The following is a 22,942-nucleotide window of genomic DNA, read 5'->3' on the forward strand; positions in this document are numbered from 1 at the left end:
AGGGCAGACCCTACAATGAGAGACTGCGGGACCTGAACCTGTTCAGCCTTCACAAGAGAAGGCTGAGGGGGGACCTGGTGACCGTCTATAAACTCACTAGGGGGGACCAGAAGGGTTTGGGAGAGACCTGTTTCCCCTAGCGCCCCCTGGCATAACAAGGAAGAATGGCCATAATTTGTTGGAGAGTAGGTTTAGATTAGACATCCGTAAGAACTACTTCATAGGGCAGCTATGACCTGGAACCAACTTCCAAGGGAAGTGGTGCTGGCTCCTACCCTGGGGGTCTTTAAGAAGAGGCTTGATGCCTTGGCTGGAGTCATCTGAGCCCAGTTTTTCTCCTGCCCAGGCAGAGGATCAGACTTGAAGATCTACAAGATCCCTTCCAACCCTACTTCTATGATTCTATGATTCCATGAACTGTAAGCAGTCTCCAGTGCTCTTCAAAGCATCAGTGGGCACCCCTGAGCGGCAGCAATCTCATGTGGTGAGAGGCAATGATCCTAAGAGGCTGTAAATGAAACTAAGACACCCATGGAGTTTGTTGGTTAGTATGTTGCTTGGTATTTAGGTTGTTGTTTGGTATTCTGAGATATTAGATAACTGGGGTGCTTAACAGTTGGGGTTGGAGGTTGATAAGATTTAGTTAATTTTCATTTATCTTTAATAAACTACTATATTTTTCTTGTTACAAAATTGCTTATGAGAGTGGGAGGGTTGTTCTTTTAGGACCCCCAAGATTTTTCTCAGGTTTCTGGGTGGGGGCTCCAATCAACCCCCCCCCCCAAAAAAAAAAAAAATTAAAAAAATTAAAAATTTGAGCCCAGCCCTTACACTGGACCTGGCCTGGCAGAAAGGTTACACAAGTATCAGGTAGGTCTCTGACCCTGGCATCCCATGTCTGCAGGGGACCAGTTAGATTCCTAATTCTTATGAAAAATATCAGAGTACTGTTAAGACTAATATGTGTACCTTTCTAACACGAACTTACAGGAGGTTATTTATATAAAGTAATACTGAACTCTAGCATAGAAACAAACTACACAAAGCACCACTGGGATAGTGGGGAGAATACATTATGCAACATGGGGTATTTTACTCTTAGAATTTAGACAGTTTACCAGGCAAGTTTTTGCTAATGTTAGAAGAAAAGTGAAAGATTCAGTAATAGGGCTGGAGGAGCAATCCAGATGAGGTCAAATTTTAGAGACTGCTACAATAACCTTAAACCCAAGATGAAGCTAATGGGAGATAGGCAATAAGAACTCAGATGATATGCCGCATACTTAGGGGTCTGGCCATGAAGAAGGTCCATCATTGCTCAAATTCTCTTCTCCTTTATACTTGTGCTATCTTATTGAAATAAATGGGATCAAGCAAATATAGCTGGGATCAGAATTTAGTCCTAGATGTCTAGGGATGAAAGGGATGTGTCAAGTCAATATAATATAATTGGTTAATTTTAGAAGACGTTGCTCTGCCATCTCACTGTGGCCAAGAGATTACAATAAAATTAGCTGCAAAGATTATTGGGTAGTTTCACTGAACTGAGTTAAATCAATAAGTGTTGTAACAACAAGTTAAGATGAGAAATCCCTAAAAGGTTACAAATCAAGGTGCAGACTTCAATGACATGCCTTGTAATATCAGCATTGGAAATAATCCTGCAATTCTGATTGTCAGTACAAACTCAAATAAAGAATAATAATACTGAAAAAGAATGAAAACCTCACAGCTTACGTGCCTTAAGTAATGAATGAAAACCTCACAGCTTACGTGCCTTAAGTAATGAATTCTTAACCTATGTTAACAGTGTTGAAGAGGAAAGCAGGCAAGACTAATTTAACAAGCTGACCTGAATAAAATGTCTGTGTAGTGGTACCACATGTTCAAGTGTCACAAAAGCAAGATCAAAAATGCCAAGTTTACTTACCTGTACCTTTGCTTTGGAGTTTGCTTCTCAGCTGACTTAAAAACATGTCCAATATAATACAAAGGAAAGAATAAAAAGTTCCAGTTTGTTGCAAACCATGTCAGAGTGAAGGGTGCGTCAAATTTCTGAAAGGTCAGTTTTGCCAGCTGTGTTGAACCTGACCAGGAAGAGCAGACCCCCAGGACCATTGCCACACCCCAGAAAAATTTCTTCAGTTGGGTCACAGAGCATTTCCAACAGCAGCGATTCACTCTTCCGCCGCCTTCCACTCCAGCTTGCACTTGTGCTTCTGCTGGGGCTGGAGATTCCCGGGAGCACTCATCCCCTGAGAAGAAAATGCAAGGATTATTGAAGAATTCTATGCAGCGTTTCACTTTCCTAGAACCACATCCTGATCCCTTTTCAAGTCCAGGGGCAAGTTCTGTCATCAACATCAATGAAATACAGATCTTGCCACAAAAGACAGCTCATCTTAAATCAGGCTAAAGCAACTGGTGCATTTATGTCATTTACATAAAAATTACCACCTTTATGATTAGGAGCAACAGGGGAAAATGGAAAGTGAAATGGCAGGTTTGGCTGTCATTATATGACAAGATATATGAAAGTACTGTTGCTAATACTGCTACTATATGTAAAATAATGAATTCTGTGCTGTTAAGTTTAATAACAAACAGGAAATAACAGGAACACTGGCAATCAGACTGTCTTGAAAGATTTAGAATGGTATATATTTTTCAGCATGGTGTTTCTCTTGAAAGAATTGGGGCAGTTTGTTTAATTGTACAGCTGTACTGGTGATACTGTGGAATAAGTGTATTGTACTTGTGTGGTGATTGCAGCTGAAGTATCACTGCAATCCAGTAATCCTTGGTTAACAAACACGTTTTAGAGGTTGTTATCAAGCTGGTGGAACTTAGAGCAACTCAGAGGCTTCTAGACCTAGGCACTTTCACCTGGCCATGAAAATTTGAATCCTGAACCAAACAGGGCTCAGCTATGCCTGAGGATCAAGCACAATGTTTTCAACCTGATACTGGTGCAACTGAGATGAGAATTTCACTTGGAGAAACCAGTTTTCAAACACCAATGCCTTAAAAATAGCATGCAAACTCATTGGCCATATCAGCAGGCAGGTTTTTAAACTGTGTAGATGGTCATGCAAATATGCTCATTTAAATAATCAAACATGGGTATGCAGTATGCAATTTAAGTGGCTACATTTGCAGAATTGATTTCTAGTTTTATTTTTTGGCTTGAATAAAGCTGCATGACAATTAGCCTATATTCCTCCAGTTTCAGTGGATGATGTATTACTACTAAACCAAGAAATGGTCTCATATGATACCATATGCTTTCAACTCCCAGGTGCTTAAGGACTTCAAGTCATTTCAGGAAGAGCTCAGCCCCTTGAAAAAATGAGACCATTTTCTGCAATTTATCTTACTCTGGCTCTGTTTAAGATACAAGAGACTGTTTTGAAAGCTTTGGGCATCAGTTTCATTCACATACAGACATAAAAAATGTGATGGCTGAGGGTAAAGAGCAAGGATATTTCAATCTCTAGATAGTTCAATGAGTGAGACAACCATTGGTGGGGGTCATTGCTGTGCCCTTGGCCCAGCTGTATGAGTGATCATGGTCCATGGGCCAGGTGCCCGGAGATTGGAAACTAGCTAATGTGGTCCCCATTTATAAGAAAGGGAGAAAGGAGGACCCAAGAAACTATAGACCTATAAACCTCACATCGGTCTTGAAAATCTTTGAAAAAATTATCAAGGATCACATCTGTGAGGGGCCAGCAGGGGAGATCATGCCCAGGGGAAATCAACATGGGTTCATCAAATGCAGGTCCTGCCAGACCAACCTGATTGCCTTTTATGACCAGGTAACTAAATCCCTGGATGATGATGTCGCCATGGACATAATCTTTCTGGACTTTAAGAAGGCCTTTGACACTGTCTCTCACCCCATTCTCATTAATAAATTGAGTGACTGTGGCATTGATGCCTATACACTTGGATGGGTCAAAAATTAGCTGATGGGGTGCACCCAGACAGTGGTGGTGGATAAGTGTCACAGGAGTACTGAGGTGCTCTGTGCCTTAAGGAAAGGAAGTAAGGAGTGCCGCCAATCAATGGGGAAGCTCAGGTGTTGGTTACCGTGGCAACCAGGCAGGTCAGGTGTCCAGAAGGGGGCAGGGCTAGGCCTTATAAACAGCCTGGGCCAGAGCCTAGAGAGCAGTTCCCTTCTGGCAGCTGCAGAAGCAGGAGCTCTGTGGCAGAGCTGAGTGGCCTGAGTTGGTGATTGCAGCCTTACATTGCTGACTGGCTGTGATGATGCTAGGGATGAGAACACCCTAAAGGGAGGTAGGGTTGGGAGCCCTAGAGGGGCTTGGAGTTTACGTTATGAGTGGGGAGGCTCTGTGTTGTTTGTGTTGTAGCCAGTTGGCTCGAGTTTCGGTTATAGTTACCCTGGAGGACCGGGTGAGGCTGTAGGGGTGTGAGGAGGCCTCACGGGGGCTCCCCAGTAGCTTGGGGGTTCCCGGTGCCCAGTGGGGCACAGCGGTTTGCGCCAAGAGGTGGGGCACAGTGGTTTGCGCCGAGAGGTGCGGCGCAAGGCCCCAGAGGGGGCGAGAAGCCCGGGAAGTGTGGCAAACGCCCGGGAGGGGGGTGAGAGGCTCCAGATAGGGCGAGGAGTGGCGGGAGAAGCCGCAAGACAGGCCCAGTGGGGTGAGGCCTGGGCACGGCAGGCCCAGGGGCGCCGGTATCAGGGTGCAGGTTGCTTAACCGGCCTGGGGGTGCTGGTGGAGGGGCGATAGGCACGTGACTGACCCAGGGGCACCAGTAGAGGGACTGCCAGTTGGCAGGACAGGCCCAGGAAGATTGGAGAGGGGCGCCAGGTGGGTGACAAGCCCAGGGTGCCAGAAAGGGGCACCAGGGCAGGACGAGCCTGAGGGGCGCCGGAGAGGGCACCGAAGGGCAGGGGACCCAAACAAAGTCCAAGGAACAGCTGCGAGGCTTGGGGCGTGCTAAAGGGGAGGTAGGAGGCACGCATTGCCCTTAAGGCAGGGGTGTGCTGAGGCACCCCATATGGAGTAGGGGTGGTAACACTCACACCGTCCACTAGGGAATAAAAGGCAGCCTCCCTTCTGAACTAATTGTCATCAAAGACATGGCAGGCGAGAACTAGAGGGTGCTGAATCACCTTGAGTGATGGTAGGGGGCACTAGGGAGTACATGGCCGTTCCTAGGCCCCATTCCCTCACAACGGGTTGTACTCGACCTGGCGGGATGTGAACAGTGGGGTCCCCCAGGGCTCAGTCCTGGGGCCTACACTGTTCAACATCTTCATCAGCGACTTGAACGAGTGGGTGGAAAACACGTTGTCCAAGTTTGCCGATGACACCAAGATGTGGGAAGAGGTAGGCATGCTCGAAGGGAGAGAGAGGCTGCAATTAGATTTAGACAGACTACAGAAATGGGCGGATGGTAACAGGAAGGGTTAAATGTAGATAAATTCAGGGTGCTGCACCTGGGGAGAAGGAATCCACAGCATACATACAAGCTGGGGAGCTCCCTGCTTGTGAGCACAGAGGCGGAAAGGGATCTTGGAGTCATTACTGACTCCAAGATGAACATGAGCCACCAATGCCAGACCACAGCCAGCAAAGCCAGCCATACCTTGTCATGCATCCAAAGATGCATCTCATGCCAGTCCAGAGAGGTGACACTCCCCCACCCCCATGTGACATTGGTCAGGCCACAATTGGAGTACTGCATCCAGTTCTGGGTACTGCACTTTAAGAAGGATGTGGCCTGCCTTGAGAGGGTTCAGAGGAGGGCCATTCACTTGGTTGGAGGGCAATAGGGCAGGCCCTATGAGGAGAGGCTGAGGGACCTGAACCTGTTCAGCCTCAGCATACGGAGGCTGAGGGGGGATTTGGTGGCTGCCTACAAACTTGTTAGGGGAGATCAGCAGCAAATAGGAAGGGCCCTATTCCCCCAGCAGCACCTGCGGTGACAAGGAACAATGGCCAGAAGCTGCTGGAGAATATGTTCAGGTTAGAGATTAAGAGGCACTATTTCACTGTTAGGGTGGCTAGGATCTGGAACCAACTTCTTAGGGAAGTGGTCCTCACTCCTACCTTGGGTAAATTCAAAAAGAGGTTGGATGAACACCTGTCTGGGGCCGTGTGATCCCAATGTGTGCTCCAGCCAGTGGTGGGAGGTTAGACTAGATAATCTGTTCAGGTCCCTTCTGACCCCAAACTACTATGAAACCATGAAACTGTATTGACTCAAATCTAAGTCAGCTCTGGACTTAAGATGACCCCCCAATAATTAGACTCTCTATATTAAAAATATTATAAATTTATTATCATTTTCCAGATGTAGAATCTAATTATTGGAGGGCTGTTGTAAATTCACCCCCTTCATTGCTACATCAAAGAAAATAGTGGCTGGAGGGGTCAGGTGGCCACCTTGCCCTCTGTTCTCCCCACTTTTTCCCCCTACAGCCTTCCTGCCCTCCCCCCCCGAGACCCCTGCACCCCATAGCCTCTGTCCCTTTTTCACCACTCCCCACAACCTCTGACATCTTCCTGTCAGATGTTGCTTGGGCTCTGCTCCCTCCAAGAACATAGCCCGTGGAAGCTCAACCCTTGCTGGGCCATGCACCAGTGCCAGCACATCTGGCTGGCTGGGAAGGGGACAAAATTTCCTTGAGCTCCTTGCCTGAACCAGAGCTCAGCTGCACCTGACAGTAAAAGGGAAGGCGGGGGGCAGAAGCCGTAGCGGGCAAGTGGAATGATGGGAGAAGGGATCAGGCGGCTGCTGTGGGTCTGAGTCTGGCCCCAACCTGGGCTCAGAGCCACAGAAGCCACCTGCTCCCCCCTCTGCTTTGTATGTGAATATAAGATGAGGTTTTTTTCCCCTCATGTTGATTAGCGGGGTGACCTCATCTTAGATTTGAGTAAATACAGTATCCATCTTTTTACTTCAACACTGAATGTGTAGTTTCTGTGCCTTATTTTCTGTTCAGCATGGAGTACTAATGTCCTTTACAGCTTTCCTATAGTCCTCATCATTCCAGCACCAAATGCTTTGTGAACCCTAGTGAATGTTATGCCTTCTTTCATATTCCTCTAAATATTGAGGTGAAATAAGCTTTTCAGGCACTATTTGTATGGTTCTATAGGCTTTGTCCTACACACCAGACCAGTTTTGTGCTTGCCCAGCCAGCAATACTTTCATATTATGTTGGATTCACTGTCTCTGGGCAGTGATTTCCCAATATTTTGAACTGGAGTAAAATTATTTTGCCAGGTAGATGTGTAAGAGGTAAGGTTCTTGCTTTGTTTTTCCTGTAATTCTGTGTACACACTTAGGAGCAAATCATCAAAGATATTTAGACAGCCAATTCCCGTTGAAATCAACAGGGTTCAGGTACTTTAATTTCTTTGCTAATCTAAGCTTCATGACTAGACCTACAAAAGTGATTCAGATGCTGGAACAATAGCTCCTAACTTTCTCATGCTGTAGATAGCTAATGGAAATCACAGTATTTAACTTGGTGCCCAGACTCCCAGCAGCTAATATGCTTTTGCCTCTTTCCCAAGTTGATGCCTGGGTCGACTGCTAGGCCACCCTACCCTAGTAATGCTATTGCCAAAAAGTCTCCTGGGATTAAGCATTTCAGCCTTTTTTTTTTTTTAAGAAGATGGATAGAGGAGATGGTGGTATCCTCTTCCACCCTTTTACCGAATACTTAGTAGTTAGACTACTCACCTAGAGCGGTGGTGCTCAACCTTTTTTTGGCCCAATGAGGGGACAGACAGTGCCCAGTCCACCCATGGGCCAGATCCAGCTAGTGGTTCCAACCCAACATGCATGGCAGGGCCCCATCTGGTTGTGTAGAAAGAGGCAGGGGGTAACCTGGTCCTGATCCAGCTGCATGGTGGAAGGGGATCTTGAGCTGGCCCTGCAGGGGGAAAGGGTGTGCTCTGGCTCTGATCCAGTGACTCATGGGATCAGCGGGGTGGGCCAGCCCTGTGGGGAAAAGGAGGCATGGCCCAGCTCTGATCTGGCCATGTTGGGGGAGGGGGCATGGCCCAGTTCTGATCTGCCATGTGAGGCTTTGGAATTTGGTGGTGTGGCAGGCCAGTAGGGGGCACTCCTCTGCTGAAGCACCCACCTCACTGCACCTGGTCAAACCAAGCCTAGAGTGCCTTTCCTGGGGCACTTAGGTCAAGCCGGCCCCCTTCCTGGAGCACACCTGCAAGCCTGGGGTAATCGCTGCCACCACCCAGGGTCTGGTCTTTGTTTGGACCCTATGCCCCCCAGGGTACACAGGCCTTGTAAACCTTGAGGGTGCTTGACCCACTCTGAAATCTTGGGGTGCTTCCTTTAACCTAAGGCACAGAAAGTAGCCTCCCTTAGTCATCCGAGCAAAGGGAGCATAAGGGCGTATCCAAACACCTCTCAAGCATGTACCACAAAGCTTGCTATAATGGATAGTTTTATTGGGTAGAGAGGGTAGGCTTGGGAAGGATACATGTCAGAGAACTATCAAAAGAATAACCCCGAGCAAACAGAACAGTCCTGATAATACACTTGTAAATTACTGTAGGCTACCTTTTTAGTTAAGTTTCTGGTAATTTACTCACTTCAGCATCCCAGAAGAGAGACAGAGAGTTGCAGAGGTTCAAGTTGCTGTGTAAAACACCCAACATGCCTCCCTGCTCTTCCTGGAGAGCTTCTATCTTAAATAGCCCTCCTGACCTCAACTTCTAGACCCAATCAGTGGCAGGTATTGTGTGATGCTGACCAACCAGTCTGAAAAGTATCACACCTTGACCTAGACTGAGGATCCTGTACCCATGTCAAGAGGTCAGAGCTCAAAACAATAGAGGCTAGGTCTACACCCTCTTACCTGATTCAGGTTATTTAGTGGGAACTGAACTTCCCTTGATAGACAGATATCTTTCTGGAGCTGCTGTGGCATAGGGGACTATATACACCAACACCCTCTTTTAAAGTGTGTAGAAATCTCTTGTTGGTCTTCCAGAAGACTAGCTGGCATGAATCTCTGAGCTGGCAGTAGGAGAGAAGAATCTCCCAGCACTGTCTCTGCAACTGCGGAGCTGGTGCTGGGAGAGAAGGATCTCCCAGCATTGGCCCCATGACCATGGAGCTGGCATTAGGAGATAAAGATCTCCCATCCCCAGCTCCACAATCATGCAGTAGAGGCTGGAAGATAAGGATCTGCCAGCCTGGGCCACACAATCCTGAAGCAGAGGCTGTGAGCTCCCTGCTGCTGGAGCAAGGGGATATTGTCCCCACCTGGGCTCCAGTGGAGTCCACCCTGGCAGCAGGCAGGTCCTGGGGGCAAAGAGCATTGTCTCAGCCCTCTCCAGGATACAGCTGTCTCCTGGGCTAGCACCCAGCGGGAACTTAGAGCTCTTCCTGGCTGCTCCAGGAGTCCAGTGCAGGATTGCAGGGAACAGGAGTAATCTGCTGCTAGGAGCAGCAAATCTGCTCCTGCATCCCTGCATGTGTAGATGCATGCCCAGTGTTCAGCCCTTGATGGCTATCCTGGTCACAGCAGCCGATGGATTATTTTATATTTAGTATTCAGTGAAGCAGGGACTGAAACACAGGATTCCCAAAATTAAGGAGTGCCCTCACCATGTCCTAAAAATGGACAGGCATGTACTTACACAAGTATAGGAGACATATATAGTTTGTACTTACTAAATATACTAAACATTTAGTATAATATAAATATAATATACTAAATATAATAACTATATAGTATTTATATTTCCAGGATTTTTTGTAGGAGGGGACTAAAGGCTAGATCTGAAAAAGGACTTAAGTATCTAATTGTCCAAATTTAGATCCTCAGTAGCAAATTTAGATCCTCAGAAGTTTAGTTCCAACTCAGCTGCTGCCTAGCTTTAGAAGTTTCTAAAATTCATAATGTCCTATATTTTCAACAGTGAAGCTCCCTAGATGCTAAAAGGGCTGCTTCCAAGCATACCCAGAAATGTCTCAGTCCAGGTAGTCTATCTTAAGTTCCTATTTTATGCCTCATCCGCCTTGGGATCTAAAAATAGCTGTTCCTTTTTCTCCTGCATTTCAGTAGTGTATTATATTTATATTAAGTATTCACTAGGACAAGGAGCAGGACCAAAGTTTTCCTTCATTCAAGTGAGTGACCTAGTCAGTGGCTATAGAGTCACCCCCTCTCTTGCACAAAGAAAATTTACTTGTCCAGTTTCAACAGTAGAGATGAAGAGTGATCCACCCCTCCCAAGATCCTAACACCAAAGAGCTCAGTGGTTAAGACACTCTTTTAGGAGGTCAAAGATGTAGGTTCAGATTTCCTCAAGCCAAAGACATGTGGGTCCCCTACATCCCTATATCTTGTCAGAGTGATCCAATCACTAGGTTTTTGGTGTCAGCCTGCCCCCACTCTCCCTCTACTTCCAACCCTATATTTTGAGAGAAAGACTGACTTCTTGCATTTTGAGAGCAGGTACCTATGTCCAAGTAAAGATTCTGGACAGTGAATTCAAAATGGAGGAAGGCACATCCTTGTAGCCCAAAGTAAGGCACTCCAATCTCAGGAGGGGTTAAAACACACCCATCTGCTCAGTGCTTTTAATTGAGTACCTAAAGCAGATTTGCTTGCTGGCTTTTTGGAGATCCTATACTGAGGTGCCTAATTTTCCCTGCACACTATCAAGGGAGCCTAGACACTTAACTTGGATATAGTAAATTCTAGTAGACAGACAGCTAGGCACCAAATAGGTGCTGCAAAGAACATCAGTGAGACACCTAAATGTCTTGTGAATCTAGCCCAATGTTTCTTACCAATATTTCTGTGTCACAGAAAACACTAAAGAGATAACAGAAATAACACATTTCATTAGGGAAATACTGATTCACCTATTCTAATGAAAAATAGCAAAATATTGTCTCCTATATGACACTGATTTCTAAAGGGAAAATATAAGGTGCAAACAAATTTAAATTAGAAAAACTTGCTAAATTTGCATTGTTTCCCATTCTGTCTTTATATATTCCTTCTTTACCTATCACATATTGAAAGATATTTATCCTGGAAATACATATTCTAATTTGTGAGAGTGGGGAGTGTTGATAACTTACCAGATTCCAGCTGAAACAGTTGGCCAATCGTGTTAAAAAGGGACTGTTTAATTTATCCCCAGAGGCACATGCTTTAAAATTATTTTAAAACTACTGCTCTGAAGTAGGCGTAATTAAAGGCACTATCTTTTGGCTGTGAATTTGGCAACCTTCTTTTTTCTGATACTGTCCTTTTTTCTTTTAATCATAAAGTAAGATAAAAGTTCTGAATTAATAAAAAGGCATTAGGTTACTTGCTCATCATAATATGATCATTTCTATTTTGAAAGTGATGTAGTTATGAATAAATGGTTTGAGGAATAACTCTAATTTTGAGATGGAAGTTATGAAGCTTATAGTTCAGGTAGGATACACATCTGAGACAGTTTGGCCTGAAAGTTCAATTTTAATTTTTTTTCCATTCTTGGATTAAAATTGTAATTGAACTAGAGGACTTGGCAGTCGTTAGTGTATTTAAAAATGAACTTGGAAAGCAATCATTAATCAAGTCAATGTAAGCTTTGCTATCAACTTAAAGGGGGCTAAGATTTCACTCTTCCTGAAATGTAGAAGCAGAATTTTCATTAGGACATAATTCCATTCTCAGTGCGGTACTTCGGTGCAAACATCTTGCTTGAGTCTGCCAGGATTTCAGGCTGCAGCAAGTTCTAGAGAGTAGAGATGACTGTTTCTGGCACTATAAAAATGACTGGATTCTTTGCAAGAAACTGTTACATTGATTAGCCAACAATTTGATCACTGCATGAGCAAGAAAACATCTCTCTCAAGAAATGGCTTCATCTTTGATGAAGGCTATCCATCCACCCAGGCATTTACATCGTGCTCATTATAGAGGCATACAAGTTCATGCTGGTAGAGGAGACTCTATTGATTGCACAATTAATCAAGGGCAAAACAATCTTAAAAAGTAAAGAAAACAAACAGTAGCTACATTGTTTCTGTGTCTTAACCATTTCTACAGCAGCTGTTTGTTTGGGATCTAACCACTTCAAACTTCACGCAATTTTCTGATTTTTTTTTTTTTTGAGGACTAACAGCTCTTAATTCTATAGTCCACCAGTTTCTCACATGTTGCCTTTTGACTCCTTTTCACTATGCATATTAGTGAAGCTAGATGGCTGAACTGCCAATGAAACAATCCACAACACCTTGTTAACCGTCTATATTTCAGGACAAGATTCTTAAAACAGCTAACTGTTAGACATTTAAATTGGACTTGACAAATTGGCAGGCTCATCTTGGCTGGATTGGCTGCATGTGCACATGTACCATATGTCTTGTATCCACTGAACACTCAAAAAGAACCCTTCTGATCTGTATGCTGCAGCCACACTAGACTATCATCCTCTGAAAACTCATCAGGAATTAAATTTATTAGGAAAAAGCTAGATTCACTTAGCTTTTTCTTAGCACGAAGTCACCCTGAGTGACAGAGCAAATGGATACTAATCTGCAAAGATTCTAGTTTCTATCTAAAATTATTTTCTTGCTCTCCTTTCATAGCTCTTTTGGTAGCCCAAAATTTCCCATTTGTTTCAGTCGGTTAGGGACATTAAACTCTTATGTTTTCAGGAAGAGCACATTTCCTTCTTTGTTAAAAACTGAAACATGGAAACTGAGGTGACCACAGAAATGACAGATTCTGAGGTTTTAAAATTATGTTAGGGTTGGGCTACCTAACTTTTTATGTTGAATTATATAGCTTTCTGGCATTAACTGCATATTCTTACTACAATCTCATATGTGAGAGCTCACTGGCTATTATTCACATAGTACATTATCTGGCTAATGTAATATTAGTAGTCCAGAAACAGTGAATCTGGTCCAGATTTAGTCCTATTGCTCCAAGAAGGTTCAAAGTGTATCTTGTTATATGAACACATAGTGCTGCTGGTTCCAGTACTAAAATGTAAGAGTTTCAGCATCACTCGTCTTAGAATTTATGCCAGTACCTGTTATTTTAAAGTTTTGTTATGCTTTTCATAGGAACCTTGACTGAACACATGCCCTGAATGTTAGGAAGAAGGTTATGAGCATCCCGAATTACTAAAATGCCACTTCCTTTCTGCCACTGCATAATGGTAGTGTCTATGCCAACAGTATCCAATGGGGAGTCTGGAGCAAACCTGCTCCATTATCTATTAGATGTCTGCTTCCTGTGGAATATTGATCGAGGCCAGAGTTTAAGGAGAGAGACACAGAGTGGTTCCTTTCCCAGTACTTCAGCTGAGTTACAGCAGCAGCTTGATATATTGCCATTTATACTTCATTGGTGCCAGCACACAACAAAGAAACAGATCTGCAATATTGTTTATATACTTGAACAGTAGAAAATGGAAGAGTTTTTTGTACTGCTCCTGTGTTGGGCCATTACAGCATTTTATAACCCTTCCTTTATCACTGACTGACATCTTGGTAGAAAAATTCGAAGACTCTTATTGTCTATAATGATATTTGCCAAAAATGATTATATTTGGAGATTCCTTGAGCTTAAGGATGAGGAGTCAGCAGTCTTTGCCTATACAAAACTAATATAGGGTAGACTTTTTGGACTGAATTTTTGCTTTTCACAAATCTGGGTCTCACTTTGTGTTGGAGAAATGTTTGAGTGAAATACATGAGCTCTTAATTACTTTCTAATTGGTTTAATATTTTAGATGAATTCTTGAATTAAGTACTGTCTAACTGCTGGCCCACAAATCACATGAGGTCCACAAGGGGTTAAGTGTCATAGATTCATAGATGCTAGGATCAGAAGAGACCTCAACAGATCATAGAGTCTGACCCCCTTCCCAGGCAGAAAGGAGTGCTGGGGTAAAATGCCTATCCAGCCTTCTCTTAAAGACCCCCAACGTAGAGGAGAGCACCACCTCCCTTGGAAGCCCATGCCAAATTTTGGCCACCCTTACTATGAAGAAGTTTTTCCTTATATCTAGCCTAGATCTGCTCTCTGTCAGTTTGTGGCCATTGTTCCTTGTTACCCCAAGAGGTGTCCTGCTGAACAGAGCATCTCCAATCTCTTGCTGCGTCCCCCTAATGAATTTGTAGGTGGCCACAAGATCACATCTCAGCCTTCTCTTGCGGAGGCTGAAGTGGTCTAGGTCCCTCAGTCTCTCCTCACAGGGCTTGTCCTGTAAACCTCTAACCATATGAGCGGTCCTCTTCTGGACCCTCTAGAGTCTATCAACACCCTTCTTGAAGTACGGTGCCCAAAACTGGATGCCGTACTCCAACTTTGGTCTGACCAGTAGAGGGGAAGTATCACCTGCTTGGATCTATTTGTCATGCATCTACTGATGCATAATAAAGTGTGGTTATCTTTGGTGATGATTTCATCACACTGACGACTCATGTTCATCTTGGAGTCCACTATGACTCCGAAATCCCTTTCTACTTCTGTGTGGCTGAGAGGGTCACTTCCGAGCCAGTAGGTGTGCTGGATATTTTTGCGCCCTATGTGCAGTGCTCTGCACTTGTCCTTGTTGTACTGCAGGCTCCTGCCCAATCCCCACATCACTCTGGCTGCAAAACATCTGGAGTCTCTGGGCTTCCCCTCTCCTCTGGTTAGAGCTCATGAGCCTGTGTGGTGCAATGGGGAGGGGGCGGGGAGGGAGAGCGGTGCCTGGTGCAGGAGTGGAAGGGGGATGTCCACATGGGCACATGGTACCCATGGCGGGGGTACAAAAGGGGTTAATGGGTACATGATGCAGTGGCCTGTGGCTCAGCTGGTGTGGTTCAGCCTGTGTGCAGCCTCCAGAGCATGTAAGCCTCGAGAGTTTAGAAGTTGGATAGCCTTGAATTAATTAATTTAAAGGTAATTGGATGAAATGCAATGGACTATGATATAAACAGGCTAGAGAAGATAATCTAATAGTCCTCTTTAAGATTTAAATGGCATGACTAAATTAAACTGTCTTGTGTTTGTACTGTATATATGCATTCACACATGTATTTACCTTGAAAAAATGACAAATTATGGATATATTTTAAAAAATGATTATCCTCTTGCTTTCAAATGCCATAAAGTTTCTACTTTAGTATTACCCAGCAGTAATGTGTGTGTGTGTGTGTGTACATGCATGAACTCAGCATAATAGTAGTTTTATTTATTTTTTCTATTTACAGGCCATTTGGGGTTGATGTATCACGAATAATGGATCTTTACTAGGCCCACATCAACGACAGGTGAGGTAGCATACAGTTAGATTAATTTTGATCAAAGGCATGATTTAAGTCTAGCTGACTGGAATCCCAAGTGAATGAATCATTCTAGAGCAACTGAGAAAGGTTTGTTGTGAGCCTGTTTAAGCATCATGAAAATGTTGTGTTGCTTGGGAAAGGCAGCAGGTGTTGTGTAGAACAGAAATCCTTCACTCTGTTGCAGCAGACTCTCAGACACCTGCTCAGATACATTTCGGTATTAACCAGGACTGTTGTGGGAAATTGGAAAGCTTAGGCTGTCCACCCATTCAGTTTGCCCCTGCATCAGGGATTTGAGTTCAGTCCCAGTCCATAGTAACTAAAAAGTCATACCACCTGTCAGTGGCATGTGTGTAATTGTGTCATAAAATGAGAGAAAAATAGAGCAGAAAGGGAACTTTAAACTCCATTTGTTTCAAACTCCCTATCCCCTACTCAAGGCAGCATCAACCTTATCTATACCATTGAAAGCAAATATTTGACTAACCAATACTTAACAGACATACAAAAATGAGAGGTTTTGCCCACTAGCTGGTCTTTGGCTTCAATGTTTTCTAAGTACAGAAGCAAAACAAGAGCATTTAAACTGACCACAATGCAATTCTACTCTTTTCACAACTGTGACATAAAGAGGCAGATGCAGAAATCTCTGAAAGTTTGTAAAAACACTATTTTTTTGGTTGAGTTCTCATGAAACCTGGTCCAAAGCTCAGTGAAGTCAGTGTAAAGATTCTCCATGACTTCAGTGAGCATTGGACCAAGCCTGGAGACAGTATGTGTCTGTAGGAATATTCATGCAGCAGTAAAGTTCCCTGAAAAGGGAAATTTGCTATGAAAATGGAGACAGTCACTAACTTAAATTTCATTCAAAGTCCACTGACAGCACTGGAAGTAGCTTTACTGAATCCTCAGAACATCCTTCTGATATAAAATACACAATTATGGCCAAGACACAGGACTAGGAATTGGGAGATTTAGGTTCTATTCTTGTTCATGTGACAGATGTGCTGTTGTGATTGTACACAAGCTGTGCCACCACATAATGCTTCAGTTGCTCCATCTGTAAAATGGGGATAATATTATGTTGCCTACTACAAAGGAGGGTTGAGAGGAATGAGTCATTTTAAACTGTTTAAGATTTTCTGACAACAGATTTTAGGGAAGTATGCAGTATTATTGTTACAGCAATTACCACGGGAATGAGCCTGTGAAAAATTAACCTGAAATTATTTGATACATTAATAGTCATTTATGATTTTATGAATCCCTAGCAACTCCACTGGTGCCAATGGAGTTACCCCAAATCAGTACATGGCAGAATCTGGCTCTAAGCAAAGACAAGCATATACAATAATTTGTGGAGGGCAGATAAAACTTGTATTATGAGCAGCTTCTGAAATCACCAGTTTTGTTTCCATTCTTTCTGCTAAACCACGGCAAAAACAAAACAATGTTTCATTATTAATTGAATAATGTAAAAACATAAGTGGTTGTAATAAATGTAATGAGAAGAAACTGCAATGAGAAAATGTGGTACAATTATTACAAGTAAAGTGTGTGTGTGTGTGTGTGTGTGTGTGTGTGTGCGTGCGCGCGCGCGCACATGTGTGTGCGCACGCACACACACGTGTATATCTATAAAGGAGCTTATTTTCATGCATCAGGGATGCCAGAATTCTTTTTTTGGCTCTGTGTCTAGGAACAGACGTTGCATTTGTCTTTGGATAAGCTGTGCTGGTGTTTGTCCCAGAACAGAAATATCAGTATCTTGGGATTGGCATATACGCACATCATCCTTCTAATCAGGGTTTATTGGGCAGGTGAAAGCAGTGCTGCTTTTTGCCATTGATTCAGTGATGCAGTCCCAGGATGTCCTTTGCAATGTCCCAGGATAAAAAATTGCACTTTATCCTGGGATAATATGGTTTATTCTGAGATAAATGCAACATCTCTTTTGTAGCCTGCAATTTGTGAATTATGCTGCTATCTAAAATGGGATAAGTAAAGGCGTGAATATGAGAAGCTCTGTATATTTAGATGCTTCAGAACAATGCTTTTCAGGTAGCCCTTCTCTTGCTGCCTTTTTCTGTGTTCCCATACACCTCCCAAAGTCTTGGATGGTTTGAGGTTATATTACATACTACAGATGTAGTGATAAACAGCTCTGGATTTTCATTAGCAGAACAAATTATAACTTTGCTTATCTCAATCTTGAAATATTTCCAAACAAAAGTTAGAGTTACTAAAAATATCCTGTTTCTTCATCTCCTTTGCATTAACGTCACTGGTATCCTATTTTTCATTGTTCTGAGTTCAATACAATGCCCAGATTCTGATATAACCTAACAGTTATCAGAGAGAAAAAAAATGAAGATGATAACAGGTCCACAGACCTTCCTGAAGGCAAGCTAACTTTTGCAAATATATCTATAAGTGCACAGCTCCAGAACTAGAAAATCCTTTTGAAGGAGAGGCTTAAGCAAGTAGGAAGTAGTGACAGCTTCTCTGCTGTTGGGACCCTGGAATTGGATGATGCTGACTAGGAAGGGAGATCAGTTGGGTCAATTAGATAATGTCCTCAGTGCATCTCTCTGGCTGGGGGATGTTCTGGAGCTTCTGGTGACAAATAACATAGCCCTTCTCTGGAAAACCCTCAAATGGAGAACAGGATTGGGAATATAATTTACCCTTCCCTGGAAGTGAACATAGTCATCAAAGTAAATAGGACCACCCTGTACCAATGGGGTAAAGCTGGCCCTCTGGCTGGGATGGGTGACAGCGCATAGCTTTAAAGATGGCCACAATACAGAGACGGCCCATAAAAACATCAGCAGAAAGATGAACAAGCATAAAAAATGGATAGTGAGCCTACTCATCACAGGACCTGCACAAAAAATGAACAGAATGTGATAGGTGTGATATCAGACACAAGAGAAAGGGATACGGTTACTACCTGTCCAACTGATACGCACAAGATATGGTTGTCTTTGAAATGCTGGTACAGCAGGCTCAGTGCATGGTGATGATTCAATCTCTGGAATAATTTGAAATGGCAGTCACGCTTCTGAAAGAGCACAAAGTCCTTATCTCCCTTTTAAAGCAAAATAGCTACAGTACAGAAAGAGAGAGGGAAGGATGGAAGGCTGAAAAGCATTACAGTAATGCATATCAATGAAAAGCTCTTCTTGGCTGAGGTACCTTCCCACAGGCTTCACCAGTTCCTCCAAGTACCTTTGGTGTTGATCTGGGAAGGGGTATTTATTTTCAGTAGCAAAAGCAAGGACAAACACTTGCCATTGCCTTGCTCTTGCCCAATCACTCCACCATACAATTGTCAAAATTCTCAGCTATCCAGCTGTGCTAAGGGGAGGCCAGCACACAAAACAAGGGTGGGACAGGCCTTTGCTGTGGTCCAGCTTCAGGGCTGAGTGAAGAAGCTTGCCCCCAGTATGCTTGGGTTTATTTATTTTCAGAGCTATGTCCTTCCTGACTTTTTAATACATGTAAGGCCCCAATTTTTAAGGAAAGAGGCTCGGGGCCATTAACAACCTTAAAGGAAATATGTTGTTTAATTAATCTGGAGAGAGAAGCTTTCACATAGGCTAGGGACAGAAGTTACACATAAACTGGTTTAAGTCATCAGAAACTGGTTTAAACCTCTAACAGAACAGGAGTTCAGTGCACATAAACCAGTTTCAAAATGGCTGAAACTGGTTTAAGATAAACCTAGTTGAATGTAGTATCAGACTTAACTGATTTGGGTCAAACCAAACTGGATTATGAAACTTCTGTCCCAGAACCCTTCCTGGTTCAAGTTAAATCACAGTCCTCCAGCATCCCAGCATGCTTTCCAGCCCTTGACTGGGCTATGCTATATCTGCTCTAGCAGAGAAGGGTTGGTGAGGGCGGGTGGAAGCAGAGACCTTTCCTCCCTGGAGAAGTGGCTAAAATTCCCTTCCCCTGAGTACAGAAATGCCCTGCCCTGATGAATTTACTGCTGACCACAACTGTGGACTACAAATCCCAGAGGCACCTGGACGCATGAAGAGAAAGTGATGAGCAACCCTGCAGAGTCTTGCTGCTGTGATTCTGGACTGAAAATCCCAGAGACCTTGGGGGCAGCAGGAAGAGGAAGTGAACATACAGCCCATGCTGGCTATGTGCCAGAGAGCTGTGCTCTAGTACCTCTCAGTTTCTGGCCTGAGCCACTGCAGGCATACGGCTGCATTTCCTGAATCAAAAGTGAATGTCTGTCCAATTGTTTCTCAGTTTCATCTCTGCAGCTTAGACTAACCTGCAAAGACTTAAATGATTCAGCCTTGGGCTTTTTGACTGTCTGTACTTAGCCATAGAGTTGGTCGGGCTCCGGAGGCTCCTTCCAGCCCTACTTGTCTATGATTTTATTTAAAAAAGGCACAAATGGTGAATGTAACTGTTTCCATATAACGTTTCAGACCTTTCCTGCTTAATGAAATAAATGTTGTCATTGATTACAATGAAAACTGAATCAAGCCCATATGAACTGAATATGGAAAAAACCAACTAAGTCAACAAAGACCTTGGTACCTGCTGATAGAGAATCTGGAAGCTGATACACAGAGCTGGCATGAAAAGGCTTGAAGGGATTCATTTTATAGCCCCAGGGACAATCGGAATACTTCACATTCTAAACAGGTTTAAAAAACTGCACTCGAGCTGAAGAGAAAAACAGATGATATATCCCACATTTCAGGGCCATAATGTCCTGGTTTGTTATACATTATTATTATTTGTACAGCACAACTGTAGTGCAAGACTAAAAGGGAAGTGTACACACTCCCCTGACCAGAGAAGCTTACAGTGCAAATGGAGGGATAGCTATAGGGAGACTAAGAGAATAGGATAACTCAGCATACTTTTATTTGTGTATTTTAATAGATGAAGTAGTAAAAGGCTTGCTTTTATTAAGGTGATCTGTTAAAAAAAGCTCTTCCATCAAGAGCTAGTGGGGAGATTCCTGTGCATTTCTCTCATGCACCATCACCAGGAGAATGTTTTGATTAGGAAATAGGGCGGTATTCTAAATCAACTGAACTGCTAATCTTGTGTTCCCAAACAGCCTTTTTATCTCCCTTTTTTACCCAACAGCCTATTGCCTTTCTCCTCTTTCTGTCCATCTGTTTCTACCATTTCCACTATTTCTTCTATTTGTTTTCCTTTGTCTTTCAATGTTTCTTTTCCTGTTTGGCTTTCCTCCCTACTTCCCTGTAGTCGCACACTTGTAGTTCTTCTCCCATTCATCCTTTCCCACTTATTCTTTGAGTCCCCCTAGAGAAGAATCTCTCTCTCCTCACCCATCTCTCTTTCTTTTTTTTAATCACTCTTCTCCCACAGTTTCTATTGTTTTCTCTTTTCTCCTAATGTTACATGGTGGCCGCATCTGCATGTGCACTTCACTGCAGAGTAGACCAATTAGCTGCGGTGTAAAGCGACACATCTACACATGTCATGCTATTAGGCTGCAGTAAACTAATTAACACCACTGTAAGTTAGTACTGTGGCGGGAAAGAGTGAGAGGGATTGAGCTGGGGACAGTACTATCTTATGGAGGAGTAATTAACTTGAGATTAAACGAATGTTTAGATGTTGACCATGGGTGTAAACTGCACCCAGTCAGCCCAGCCAGAAGGAGGCCAGATTCCTGCTTCCTTCCTAGCCACATGGTTCTTCACTTTCAGCACCCTCGTGAGCTAGCCAGGTCCTCTGTCACCCAGTGCCTCCACCTGGAGCCTGTGGTGGAGCAGGGCAGGAGTGGCCCTGGGGTAAACTGCTTTGCCCCAATTCAAATTGCTGCTATCATAGATGCTGTGCCAAGGAGTAGTTTACTCCATCTCAAACTGCTCCAGAGTTTATTGCTTCAAATTAATTACACATATAGATGCACCCTGTCACTGTCTTCAAGATCTTTTTCCTTTCAGTTCTGCCAGTTCCAGTCCCCTCTGGCTCCTCTTCCTTCTCCCTTTCCTTTAGCAATTGGTTTACTTCTTCCCCCCCCCCCCCCTCACAGATTGACTGGCTCCTTCTCTTCCTATCTTTTCCCCATATCCCTCTCACTCTTCCTGCCAGACTTCCTGGCAGGCTACCCTCACTCTGCTTCCTTTCTTGTGTTCCAGGATTTAGTCCAGCTCTCCCCCTTCCTCTGATGCCTGCTATGCTCCTTAGAAATGCCCCTCATCCCAGCCTTCCCTATGCTGTACTCCAAGATCCCCTGCCATGACATGCTCCAGGACCAAGTCACCAGGAGTGCCACCTCTTTAGGGGTCCCTGGCTGCCTTTCTCTGCAAATGCTGATGCCTTTTTCTAAGCTATTAGTGCTATTATTATTACTGATAAACCACAACCTGATCCACATCTAGTGCTTCTGTCCCATCGACTTGCCAACACTGACAGAGGCCAAACAACCATCCACTAGGCAGTGGTTATGATGTAAGCCTGGGACTTGAAAGACCTTTGTGCTAATTCTGATTCTGCTGCTGACTTCCTGCATAGCCTTAGGCAAGTTACCTTGTCTCCCTACCCTGATTCTCAGCACTACTGAGGTGCTTCATTCTTAAAGGGAGTTACCTTTAAGGATCTGGACTGTTGTACTTGTTTCCTAGTCAGGAAATGAAGGCAGTAATAGTTCCCTACCTGGTAAGGGCGTTGTGGAGTCTGAGCCCTCTGTAGTCACTTATTTTTGACTACAGAAAAACACTACAGTAATTCTTCTGTTTCAAAGAATGCAGAAAGATCAAGAACCACAACAGGTCAGATTGGTTTTAACACTGGGGATTCCTATTCAAAATCTCTGGGTTTATCTGTTTCTGTGGCAGAGGTGCTGGCATGAAGTGCAGCATGTCCCTGTTGCCCTCAGGGAGCCACAGACAAGGGGCTGAAGGCAGAATCTGCTAGGTGGTCTCCAAGGCAGGGCAGAGTGATGGAAGGCTACAGGGCAGCGTTAGGGAACTAGGATGGTTGTTCTCAAGCTTTTTAGACTCGAGGGACCCTTGGGCAGCCTTGAGGGACCCCTGGGTAGCCTCAAGAGACCCCTGGGGAGACTTGAGGGACCCCTTGGAAACCTCCAGCCCTTCCTTTTCACTTCTGTCAGACTACAGAAAAACAGCAGAGCAGGTCTGTGGTGTTGAAGCCCGCAGAAAGCAAGCCCACAGCCGGGCAGAGCGCCTCTAACACTGCAGATCCCTGCTTGAAAGCTTGGAGGTTTCCCCGTGAATCCTATTTGCACTCCTAGGGTCGCTACACCAGCACCCTCGAGGAGCTCTCAAGGCACCCCAGGGTGCTGCAACCCTTCCTGAATCAGAGACTCGGGGCTGCGGGAGGAAACCCAGGCAGTTCCCTCCTCCCCGCAAGCCCCCCGCAGCCAGGCCCCCGCACAGTCCTCGCCCCCTCCCGGAAACTTCCCGCTCAAGTTAGGGGCGGGAAGGTCACTTTGAGGCGCGGCCGGGCTGCCTGGGCCCTGCGCCAGCGCGCGGGGGAGACACTGACCTTCCACCTTGGTGAGGGTGAGCACGGGGCTGTTGCAGGCGCTGAGCGGGGCCACCCTGGCCGAGTGCTTCTTCATGGCGAGCCCTGGAGCCGCCGCGGGCGCCTACATGCTGCG

The 22,942-nt window shown here is 44.4% G+C and overlaps 1 protein-coding gene across 2 annotated transcripts in view; it reads right to left on the reverse strand.

Annotated features, from left to right (window-relative positions):
• Positions 1–22,936, reverse strand: part of SLC35F3 (solute carrier family 35 member F3) — a 113,381-nt gene extending 90,445 nt beyond the window's left edge. For both annotated transcript variants that reach the window (XM_019549843.1, XM_019549844.1), the window contains exons 1-2: positions 22,828–22,936; positions 1,931–2,255 (exon numbers count right to left, since the gene is read on the reverse strand). In XM_019549843.1, the coding sequence (XP_019405388.1) occupies positions 1,931–2,255; positions 22,828–22,903 (401 nt within the window). In that variant the 5' untranslated portion in view covers positions 22,904–22,936. The remainder of the gene's footprint in view (positions 1–1,930; positions 2,256–22,827) is intronic.
• Between the last annotated feature and the right edge of the window lie 6 nt (positions 22,937–22,942).

Source organism: Crocodylus porosus, unplaced genomic scaffold (assembly GCF_001723895.1).
Source record: "Crocodylus porosus isolate Cpor-Errol unplaced genomic scaffold, CroPor_comp1, whole genome shotgun sequence".
Lineage (NCBI taxonomy): Eukaryota > Metazoa > Chordata > Crocodylia > Crocodylidae > Crocodylus > Crocodylus porosus.